The sequence below is a fragment of the Hippocampus guttulatus genome, chromosome 9, assembly GCF_054856545.1.
Source record: "Hippocampus guttulatus isolate MCC_2025c chromosome 9, RoL_Hgut_1.0, whole genome shotgun sequence".
NCBI classification, from domain to species: domain Eukaryota; kingdom Metazoa; phylum Chordata; class Actinopteri; order Syngnathiformes; family Syngnathidae; genus Hippocampus; species Hippocampus guttulatus.
Window position 1 is genome coordinate 2,715,044 of NC_141269.1, and position 12,379 is coordinate 2,727,422.

General features: G+C 43.1%; 1 protein-coding gene and 1 long non-coding RNA gene across 2 annotated transcripts in view; one reads left to right on the top strand and one right to left on the bottom strand.

Annotated features, from left to right (window-relative positions):
- The first annotated feature begins 188 nt into the window (after positions 1-188).
- On the top strand, positions 189-5,356 carry fgg (fibrinogen gamma chain). Its single transcript, XM_086119421.1, has 9 exons — positions 189-372; positions 477-545; positions 623-809; positions 1,650-1,734; positions 2,210-2,340; positions 3,113-3,246; positions 3,623-3,807; positions 4,742-5,019; positions 5,120-5,356. Exons 1-9 carry the CDS (start codon positions 313-315, stop codon positions 5,296-5,298), a joined length of 1,308 nt encoding a protein of 435 aa, XP_085975547.1. The 5' UTR covers positions 189-312; the 3' UTR covers positions 5,299-5,356.
- Positions 5,357-11,034: 5,678 nt separating this feature from the next.
- The window catches only part of LOC147199837 (uncharacterized), a 29,603-nt gene continuing 28,258 nt past the window's right edge, over positions 11,035-12,379 (bottom strand). The window contains exon 3 of the long non-coding RNA XR_015101836.1: positions 11,035-11,562. This is a non-coding gene — a long non-coding RNA (uncharacterized LOC147199837). The remainder of the gene's footprint in view (positions 11,563-12,379) is intronic.

Below are 12,379 nucleotides of genomic sequence, written 5' to 3' on the forward strand. Positions count from 1 at the left end.
TTTGGCGGGATAGTGTCATACTCTGACCATAGTATTGGAGGGAAACCAGAATAAAAACATACCATTTTTAATAGTGATGATGAAACAGAACGTTCAGCATCTCCGACTTGGTGAGAGGGAACATCAACACAGTCAAATCTGGGAAATGATCCGAGTGGTCGTTTGAGTCATTGTCAGCGTGCGTGCGTGTTGTGTTGACGTTTGAACCTCTCATCAAACATCCGACGGAGGACCTTGTCCCCGATAAATACGCGGTGGCGGCGAGTGGGAGAGCTTCACACTCAACGAAAAGGACCGAGACCAGGAACCAACATGGCCTCATCACTGGTGGCCCACGCCGGGCTTGTTCTGCTTTTCTCCGTGGCGTCGGCCGTAAGTCCTAAAACAAAACTTGACCCTTTGACAATTAACAGAGAAGAGCAAAATGCTTCACTCCCCTGAGCTCTCTTACTCTGTTTTGTTTGTTTGTCTTATAGCAAATCCGAGGAGATAACATCGGCGTCAGAAACGACAACAGCATGACGTGCCACCCCAACGACGGCTTTGTGAGTACTCGGCCGGAGCCGCCCGGCGGGTCCCGAACCGTGGTCAGCGTCACCAATGTGCCGGGTCGCCATTGCAGGGCAAGTACTGTCCCACGACGTGCGGCGTGGCCGACTACATGCACAGATACACATCCAGCGCCCACGACAGTCTGGACTATCTGCAAAAAGAGCTGGATAGCGTCCACAACCTGACGGAGGGAGCTCAAGAACGCGTCATCTACATGAAAGACAGCATCCAAACGGTCCAGAAGAACATCCAACCCGGTCAGTTGCTCATCGTACTGTCAAACTCAACATACGACAAAGATATATCCACTGATGCTCGAATGCCAACGTTCAATGCCAAACTCCGGGGGCACGCAGATGAACAATTAGCATCAATGTGGCAGTGTTTTACACTTGAAGCAAAATAACTCAAATCACCAACTGTGCAATAAAACATTGTGTCGCAGGCATGTATTCTTTATCCTCTGCCAAGAGGATCTTTAACCATGAACATTGCATTGTCAATGAAGGCACATAAGTTTCGTCAAAAATGTTTTTAAAAAAAATTATAATAAAAATAATAACACCCTCAACATGTGGCCAGACCAATAGGGTAGCTTTGTGAAAAAATATGAAATCGTGACCTGACGTAGGCAACATGCGCCTTGAAGGTGCCAGTGGATTTGTGTGATTTCATTTTTGAGAAGCACATGGACAGTTTTGTTTCCATATATTAAGTCAGATTCCTCCAGCCAATTATAGACGCTAAATAAGACCTGTGTTAGATGCTGTTCAACCACGCTAAATGTTTTGGCAGACACGGATGACAGTATCTTTCGTGTAACCGTTGGGAATTAACGCCCTGACACCAACTGGGGAGGCCATTTACATGTATGTACGTTGAGAACATCAGTGGACCTAAAGTGGATCCCTTTATTTCAATATGATGATATGTTATACCACATCGTTATCTCCCGGGGTACAGGATTGATTCAGGGTGGGAATTATATTGATCTGATACACATATGGGATTTTATAATATGATATTGATTTCATGTGGTACACTGGCCAGAGCAGAAATTAAATGTCACGTTCAACATGTCACATTTGTCTTTCCAGATGTCTACTTCCAAAAGTCGTCCAATATGCTGGATGATGTCATCCGCTTTGAGAGGACCATCATTGAACAAGAGAAGCAAATCTTGTAAGTTGACTCAACTCGACTTTTCTGTGTGTTTTATTGGTACACCAAATATTTTTTTCACTTCGACGAATCAGCTGAATTAAGGTGTGTAGTGTTAGGAGGACAAACAGTGGGAATGAGTGTGAAATATTTGCAAAGACAAAATAAAAAAGGCATAATTACTTTAATCACAATTTTCTATTTTTTTTATTTTTTTTGGGGACATTGAAAAAATATATATTTCCCAACATCGCACTTCTGCCCTCCTCATCCCAAAATATCTTTGCCACTGATTATTACATAATATTTTAACTTTGTTCAAGCCGTACGGTACTGTTGATTCAACCAATTTTTGTCCGTGGCCCCCCCCCCCCCCCCCCCGGCCCCGATTTCTACTCGAGCCAAAGTGCAATTTGGCCCCACTTAACCACGGATAATTCTTGAACATTTAACCCTGTCGTGACCTCCCCGTCACAATTTCACACACCCCTCACAGCCAACTGGAGGATGCGGTCGCCGCCAATGAGAGGAGAATGGCAGACTTGAAGACGCTCTCCATTCAGTTGCAGAATACATGCAGCGAGCCCTGCAAGGACAGTGTTGTGATTCAGCCCACCACAGGAACAGGTACAACCCCTCCCCCCCTCCAAAAAAGAAGCCCTCCGGCCCCTGCCCAAAAATGACCTTTAGATTGTTTCCTAACATGTGTGCCTGTCAGTGTTTAGTCAGAGGCAGCAAAAGTCAATACGCTGGCGACATCGATGGAAGGTCAACAGACGGAATTTGGCGCCATCGCTCAGCATTTTATGCAGCAGGAACAAACACATTGTCGTTTATTACTGTTGGAAATGGATGTTAAAAACTCAATCCATGATAAATCTGCGTTTCCGGCTTGTTTAAAGGGGGCCTGACCCGTTTTCAATTCAAATTCAAATTGGAATGAAATTTTGGAATATATTTTTACCCCAAGGAACGTTTATTTGACAATTTCTTACTTAATTTAATACTGCATATTTTTATTGTATTTTTCTCCAACCTTCTTTTTTTTTAAATGTGTATCTTTATTTTTTTAACTGTTTTTCCCATTCTAAGTAACTGAAGGCTAATATATTTAGATTTTTATTTTTTTTTATTTGTCGACTGCACGTTCATGCTGACGCTCAAGAAAAAGAGCACACTTGTGCTTTTTAGATGTTCAACGAGGGCACAGCCCCTTTTCAGTTCAAGTGAAAAAGATTTTTTGTTTGTTTGCTTCGAGATTAATTACCACTTTACAGACAGTATGCAAAAAAAAAAAAAAATTTAGAACAAAACACGAGAAGCGTGCCGGCGGGTCTGACGTTTTTTATTTTAGGATTGACGACACGATGCTTTTATTGATTTTATTTCTTTGTATCAGATTGCCAGGATGTCGCCAACAAAGGCGCCACAGTCAGCGGGATTTACTACATCAAACCGGCCCAAGCGACCCAACAGTTCCCGGTGTACTGCGAGATTGACAACTTTGGGCGCGGCTTCACCGTCATCCAGCGGGTTCGTATCTTCCCGAACCGTACCGCTTGGTGGAAATGTACCACACCACCATGACCGTACCACACCGTCACAGTGCTAAGAACCAGAATGGGTCAAGTCGGATATTTCGGAACCCTATCAAACCAAAATACATCTTAGCTCACCGTCAAATTAACAGTACGTACTTTACTGAAGCAAACCGTCCCGTCCGGTGAAAATTTTCTTTCCGTGACGATACGGGTTCGGTCCGGCGCGGATGTATTTCTCAGCTCAAATGGTGTTCAGACAGTCCAGTGGCTTGCTCGCAAACGATGCCACCGGATCCATGTTAGAATCGACCGGCGTTTCGGCAGTGGTGTTCAAATGCCCGAGTGAGCATCTTTGATCGCATCCGCAGAGACGGGACGGTAGCGTGGACTTCCACAAGGACTGGATCCAGTACAAGGAGGGTTTCGGCTACCTCTCCCCCGATGACAGCACCGAGTTCTGGCTGGGCAATGAGAAGATCCACCTTCTGTCCGTGGGCAGTAGCATCCCGATGGTGCTCAGGATAGAGCTGGTCGATTGGGAGGGCAACAAAAGGTACGCGCACCCCCCCCGACCGACCCTGCCGAAACACATCGCGTCGCAAATTGAAAATACCGACACTTTCCCATTAAATTCCCCTTTTTTTTTTCTTTTTTTTGTTGCCATTTTTCATTTTTGTGATCTTACGATGTTGTTCATGAAAGATTTCCACCCAACACTTTTGGAGAGAAAGCACAACACAGAAAGCCCATTAGAATTTTTTTTTTCAAAGGATTTTCATCCCTCCCGAACACTTTTAACACGTTTTTAAACACATTAAAAGCGATTTGTCACTCCCAGTTGGAATTTATCACACCACAAAAAAAGAAGATAAACTGTCGAAGATAAACAGTGGACTTGACGGTAGACTAGAGCAGGCTAAAAATGTCAAAATGTGGCGGCCGCGTTGGCAGGGGCGAGAGTCCCTCCAAATGTAACATAACATCGATGTTAGCTTAGCATCTGCTGTAGACACGCAGCTAGCTTAAAAAGACCAGACTGTATCGACTCTATTTCCTGTATATCTATGGCCGTTGTTGTTGTTTTTTGTCCCGTACATCTTGCTCTACTGTGCTGTGTGGTACAATATACAGATGTGTTTTTGTTTTTGTTTGTTTGGTTGGTTGTTGTTTTTTTTTCGCATCTCATCGAAACAGGAGTGAAAAAAGGAAGCGCTCACTTTATGGCACATGAAAGCGACTATGCATGATCGTCTCCCCCAATGTAGTCTGGATAAAAGTCAACTTTTCAATGTGTTTCAAGCTTTTATTTTTTTTCGAAAATAATTTCCAATAATTTTGTAGTAGCTACAAAAGTCACGGGGAAAAAACATTGCCGTGTCAATATTTTTTTTTTTTCCCTTCCTCTTGCGGCACCCCCGCACCGACCGCAAACACGAGAACCGATAACGACAAGGCAAACACGCGCCTCCTCTGAACTCGCCTTCCAGGTATGCCGACTACGCCATGTTCCGGGTCGCGCCGGAGGTGGACATGTACCGCCTGACGTACGGCTACTACTTCGGCGGCGACGCCGGCGACGCCTTCAACGGCTTTGACTTCGGCGACGACCCCAGCGACAAGTTCTTCACCTCGCACAACGGCATGCAGTTCAGCACCATCGACAAGGACAACGACAAATACGACGGCAACTGCGCCTTGCAGGACGGCTCGGGCTGGTGGATGAACCGGTGCCACGCTGCCCATTTAAACGGCAAATATTACCAGGGTGGGTTACGACTTTGACACCGCCGGTCGCAAAAAGTAGTCCCGCTCCGAATGTGTCCTCTGACATCGCTTCCCTAAATGTCGCGCTTTTCTTCACGTAGGTGGGCGGTACACTGAAAAGGACACCGGCGAATTCGGCTACGACAACGGCATCATCTGGGTGACGTGGCACAACCGCTGGTACTCCCTGAAGGAGACCACCATGAAGATCATCCCCGTGACGCGCATCGCGGCAGGCGGGGGTCAGGAGGCGGGTGTCAAGCAGTTTGGAGTGGTTTAAAAAAAAAAAACTCATTATTGTTTGGAGCTCAGGATAAAGTTTTGTTTTTGTCCCCATACTTGACCATCTTAAATCATTTGCTCATCCTCGGGTGGATGTCCGGGACCAAAGATGTTTAGCGTTCTGTGAGTCATTTTTCTTTGTGCTGTGGTCCATGTTGACCCGCTTGCGTACTTCACATTCTGTGAGGATGAAGCACCTGTTGAGTTTCATTCAGGAGTTTGTTGAAGTCCTTTTTTGAAATTCCTTTTTTCATTTACATGTCACAAAATTGATGTTGCTTTTGGGGCTTTTCTTGATTTAGTTAACCATTAATTGGCAAACATGCGTTAGTACATCGAGTACACAAAACTTTGAACTTATAACTCACAAATTAACCCCCGGCAAAAATACCAGAAATAATTAACTAGTGAGTGGGTTCTGCGATAACCATTTGCCCAATTAATGAATGATTAAAATATATATATTTTTAAAAGAACAAAAGTAATCAATATTTTTTGTATTTTTAAAAATGAATTTATATATTCAATTTCAAACTTAGAATTTCATGGCTGCACCAGCCCCCCCCCCCCAAAAAAAAAGATGGGACAGGTGATGAAAAAAAAAAATCCTGAAAAAGTTAAAGAATGCTCATCAAACACCTGTTTGGTACATCCCACAGGTGAACAGGCTAACTGGGAACGGGTGGGTGACACGATTGGCTATGAGATGAGCTTCCCTGAATTGCTCTGTCGTTCACAAGCAAAGGTAGGGTGCGAGGTTCAACTCTTTGTAAGAAAATAGTCAATTGAAGGTTGCTTGGAATTTAAGGATTTCATCATCTACGGTCCATAACAGCATCAAAACGTCCAGAGAATCTGGAGAAATAAGCCCCAAACGTAACACTGAACGACCGTTTGACGTGGAAAGGATATCACCACATGGGCTCGGGAACAGTTCCGAAAAATAACGTCAGGAAATACACAGTGCAGCGCCACGTCCCCAAACTCTATGATGCAAAAAAACAAACAAACAAACAAAAAACACCAGAAATTACTGCCTGAGCTCATCTAAGATTTCTGTGGTCTGACGAATCCATCTATCTATCTATCTATCTATCTATCTATCTATATATATATATATATATATATATATATATATATATATATACAGTATATGTGTACTGTATATATGGGGGAAAAAAAATCCTCATCAGGTCGTCTACCAGAGGCCAGGAAGCTTGAGGGTTCTGCGCAGTATCCCTGCTGTTCCCAGCACTGCACATTTCTGGACTGAGTTGTCCGATGTTGTTCCCGGGATCTGTTGCAACCACTCATCTAGTTTGGCGGTCACCGCCCCGAGTGCTCCGACCACCACAGGCACGACTGTCACCTTTACCTTCCAGGCTCTCTCCAGCTCCTCTCTGAGCCCTTGGTATTTCTCCAGTTTCTCGTGTTCCTTCTTTCTGATGTTTCCATCACTTGGGACCGCTACATCCACTACAACGGCTTTCCTCTGCCCTTTATCTTTGATCGCGATATCTGGTTGGTTCGCCATTACCATCTTGTCAGTCTGGATCTGGAAGTCCCACAGGATCTTCGCTCTGTCATTCTCCACCACCTTCGGAGGTGTTTCCCATTTTGACCTTGGGGTTTCCAGTCCATAGTCCGCACAGATGTTTCGGTAGACTATGCCAGCCACCTGGTTATGGCGTTCCATGTAGGCTTTCCCTGCCAGCATCTTACACCCTGCAGTTATGTGTTGGATCGTCTCGGGTGCCTCTTTGCACAACCTACAGCTTGGGTCTTGTCTGGTGTGGTATATCTGGGCCTCAATGGCTCTGGTGCTCAGGGCCTGCTCCTGACTAGCCAGGATGAGTGCCTCTGTGCTGTCCTTCAGGCCAGCCCTCTCTAGCCACTGATAGGACTTCTTGAGATCAGCCACTTCAGTTATGGTCCGGTGGTACATCCCGTGTAGTGGCTTGTCCTCCCATGATGGTCCCTCTTCCAGCATCTCATCCTCTGTTCCCCATTGTCTGAGACATTCTCTGAGTACGTCATCCATTGGAGCCTTCTCCTTGATGTATTCATGGAGCTTGGATGTTTCATCCTGGACAGTGGCTCTCACACTCACGAGTCCCCGGCCTCCTTCCTTTCGGCTTGCGTACAGTCTCAGGGTGCTGGATTTGGGATGGAACCCTCCATGCATGGTTAGGAGCTTTCGGGTCTTAACATCCTTGGTCTGAATCTCTTCCTTTGGCCACCTTATTATTCCTGCAGGGTATCTGATCACTGGAAGGGCATAGCTGTTTATTGCCCGGGTCTTATTCTTGCCATTGAGCTGTGTGTGTGTGTGGGGGGGGGGGGGGGGGGGGGTTATGTGTGTGTGTGTGTGTATATATATATACATCAGGAGCCAGATGTAGCCATCTTTTGATTGTGACATCGATTTCCTGGTCTGAGGCCCAAGATGTTAGGCTGTTAGGTCTCACAGCGGCTGTAAGAACTGTAAGAAAACAATAATGGACAGTGTGTTAGGAAAACAAACATTTGCACATGTCATGAACAATGAATAGTCAGTAAAAATAACTCCTGAAATTTCTTTGAATAATAATAATACATTTCATTTATAAGCGTCTTTCAAGACACTAGGACACTTTACAACCAAAACTAAACTAGGTGTGATGCTGTGGGGCGGAATATTTGCCACCATAAACTAAACGTGAATAACTTTTAAAGAGTTTATACTGAATTTGAATTACGTGAATTGAAGGTCAGTGGCTCGGCTAATGGATGGATTTGTATATTTTACTCTGAATCATATTGAATAACTGAATCTGAATTGTACACTCTGAATTTGAAACGATAGACTTTTTTTTCTTTGAAACTGTATTTGATCCTCACTGAAAATTAAATTCTGTTTATTTTCATATTCAGTTTTACAAATACTAAACCACGTTTTTTTCAACGTCAGATTTTGTTTTTGAATTGAGGTACTAAGTTTTAAATTAACTTTATGGTCAAGTATGAAGTATCCGGTTTGTATTACAGCCAACGGAATCAAAATTAATATCATTGTATTTCAGTGCAGAAAGGGTTCTTTTTGACAGCACCTCTGACTGTTCAATCACCTACATTTTCACAAGTGATGTGTCGGTCTCGAACGAGCCGGTACAAAGAGTTCACTTTGAAGTGAATGATGAGCCGTTGTTAGACGAAAAAAACGACCATGTATATTAAGGCGTTTTTCGACGAAAAAAACAACCATGAATAGTAAGGTGTTTTGAGCCGAAAAAAACGACCATGAATAGTAAGGTGTTTTAACAAAAAAAAAAAAAAACGACCATTTATAGTAAGGCGTTTTTAGACGAAAAAAACGACCATGTGTAGTAAGGCGTTTTTCGATGAAAACAAACAACCATGTATAGCAAGGCTATTCAACCCAAAAAAAACGACCATGTATATAGTAAGGCGTTTTTAGCCGGAAAAAAACGGCCATGTTTAGTAAGGCGTTTTTAGCGGGGGAAAAAATGACCATGTATAGTAAGGCGTTTTTAGCCGAAAAAAAACGACCATGTATAGTAAGGCGTTTTGAGCCGAAAAAAATGACGTATAGTAAGGCGTTTTTAGCCCACAAAAACAACCACGTATAGTAAGGCGTTTTTAGCCCAAAAAAACGACCATGTATAGTAAGGCATTTTTGGCCGAAAAAAAACGACCATGTTTTGTAAGGAATTTGTAGCGTCAAAAACTACCATGTATAGTAAGGCATTTTTGGCCGAAAAAAAATGACCATGTATAGGAAGCCATTTTAGCCCCCAAAAAACCACCATGTATAGTAAGGACTTTTTAGCCCCAAAAAAACGACCATGTATAGTAAGGCATTTTTGGCCGAAAAAAAAACGACCATGTATAGGAAGCCATTTTTGGCCGAAAAAAACGAGCATGTATAGTAAGGCGTTTTTAGCCCAAAAAAACGACCATGTATAGTAAGGCATTTTTGGCTGAAAAAACCCCCACCATGTATAGTAAGGCGTTTTTAGCGGAAAAAAACGACCATGTATGGTAAGGCGTTTTTAGCTGAAAAAAAACGACCATGTATAGTAAGGTGTTTTTAGCCGAAAAAAACGACCATGTATAGTAAGGCGTTTTTGGCCCGAAAAAAAACGACCATGGTAAGGCGTTTTTAGCCTAAAAAAACGACCATGTATAGTCAGGCATTTTTGGCCGAAAAAAAACGACCATGTATAGTAAGGCATTTTTGGCCGAAAAAAACGACCATGTATAGTAAGGCATTTTTGGCCGAAAAAAAAACGGCCATGCATAGTAAGGCATTTTTAGCCCCAAAAAAACAACCATGTATAGTAAGGCATTTTTAGCCCCAAAAAAACCGATCATGTATAGTAAGGCATTTTTGGCCGAAAAAAAAACGACGATGTATAGTCAGGCGTTTTTAGCCCAAAAAAATGACCATATATAGTAAGGCATTTTTAGCCCCAAAAAAACGACCATGTACTGTATATTAAGGCGTTTTTAGCCGAAAAAAAATGACCATGTATAGTAAGGCATTTTTAGCCGAAAAAAAAACGACCATATATATATAGTAAGGCGTTTTTAGCCGAAAAAAACGACCATGTATAGTAAGTCGTTTTTAGCCGAAAAAAACTATAGTAAGGCTTTTTTAGCCGAAAAAAACGACAATGTAAAGTAAGAGGTTTTTAGCCGCAAAAAACGACCATGTATAGTAAGGCTTTTTGGCCGAAAAAAAAATGACCATGTATAGTAAGGCATTTTTAGCCCCCAAAAAACGACCATGTATATATAGTAAGGCATTTTTGGCCGAAAAAAAATGACCATGTATAGTAAGGCATTTTTAGCCCCCAAAAAAACGACCATATATAGTAAGGCATTTTTAGCCCCCAAAAAAACACCATGTATAGTAAGGCATTTTTAGCCCCAAAAAAACGACCATGTATAGCACGCCGTTTTCGGCCGAAAAAAACGACCAAGGAAAAAAACGGTGCAAATGGTTTTCCTGATTGGCTGTCAGCCGGGTGAGGGTGCCCCCTCCCCTCTGCCGATGGCCCGAAGACAGCCGGGGGAGGCTGCAGCACACCCCCCCCGACCCTGACCCTTGTGAGGACAAGGGGATGAGAAAATGGATGGGAGGGTGGACGGACAACACCCATGCCAGCAAGAAGAGAACACGCAAGCGCGACAGGCCGGAGCTGGATATGAACCCTGGACCTCTGCGTTCGCACTCCAACACAGTAACCAGTGGGCCACGGAGCCAGCCCAGCATCACACTCAAATGTATAAATGACAGCATAAAACACCTTTTTTTTTTTTTTTAAATGAAAAAAAATAAAAGATCAACACAACACATTAAAAGTCATGATACTCTTAATTCTCTCTGTGTTGTCATTTCTTGCTCTTGTACAGCTTTCTTGGCTTCGATCTTCTCCACCAGTTCCTGTCGGAGAAAGGGGATATGTCATCTGACCATCTTAATCACAACAGGACATTTCTACCAATTCAAGTGGAAGGGTTGTTGGCATTGGGTTGGCATTGGGTGCCAAACTTTGGCACCCAATGCCAACAACCCTTCCACTTGAATTGGTAGAAATGTCCTTTTGTGACTGAAATGTCATCAGCCATCTAAGTCACACAGGACATTTGCGTTTTTGGCCAAAAAAAACGACCATGTATCGTAAGGCGTTTTTAGCCGGAAAAAAAAGACCATGTATAGTAAGGCGTTTTTAGCCGAAAAAAATGACCATGTATAGTAAGGCATTTTTGGCCGAAAAAAAACGACCATGGTGTAAGGTGTTTTTAGTCGGAAAAAAAACGGTGCAAATGGTTTTCCTGATTGGCTGTCAGCCGGGTGTGGGTGCCCCCTCCCCTCTGCCGATGGCCCGAAGACAGCCGGGGGAGGCTCCAGCACCCCCCCCGACCCCAACCCTTGTGAGGACAAGGGGATGAGAAAATGGATGGGAGGGTGGACGGACAACACCCATGCCAGGAAGAAGAGAACAGGCCGGAGCTGGATTTGAACCCTGGACCTCTGCGTTCGCACTCCAACGCACTAACCAGTGGGTCACAGAGCCAGCCCAGCATCACACTCAAATGTATAAATGACAGCATAAAACACCTTTTTTTTTTTTTAATGAAAAAAAAATTAAAGATCAACACAACAAATTAAAAGTCATGATACTCTTAATTCTCTCTGTGTTGTCATTTCTTGCTCTTGTGCAGCTTTCTTGGCTTCGATCTTCTCCACCAGTTCCTGTCGGAGAAAGGGGATATGTCATCTGACCATCTTAATCACAACAGGACATTTCTACCAATTCAAGTGGAAGGGTTGTTGGCATTGGGTGCCAAACTTTGGCAGTCACTGTTGTGACTGAAATGTCATCAGCCATCTAAGTCACAACAGGACATTTGCGTTTTTGGCCAAAAAAAACAACCATGTATAGTAAGGCGTTTTTAGCCGAAAAAAAATGACCATGTATAGTAAGTCGTTTTTAACCGAAAAAAACGACCATGGATAGTAAGTCGTTTTTCGCCGAAAAAAAACGACCGTGTATACTGTAAGGCGTTTTTGGCCAGAAAAAAAACAACCATATATAGCAAGGCGTTTTTAGCCGAAAAAAAACGACCATGTATATCACGGCGTTTTTTAGCCGAAAAAAAACGACCATGTATAGTAAGGCATTTTTAGCGCCCAAAAAACAACCATGTATAGTAAGGCATTTTTGAACCAAAAAAAAATTACCATGTATACATGGTCTTTTTTTTTCGGCTAAAAACGCCTTACTATACATAGTCGTTTTTTTTTTCGGCTCAAAACACCTTACTATACATGGTCTTTTTTTTCCGGCTAAAAACGCCTTACTATACATAGTCGTTTTTTTTTCCGGCTCAAAACGCCTTACTATACATGGTCGTTTTTTTGGGCTAAAAACGCCTGACTATACATGGTCGTTTTTTTGGGCTAAAAACGCCTTACTCTACATGGTCTTTTTTTTTCGGCTAAAAACGCGTTACTATACATGATCGTTTTTTTGGGCTAAAAACGCCTTGCTATACATGGTCATATTTTT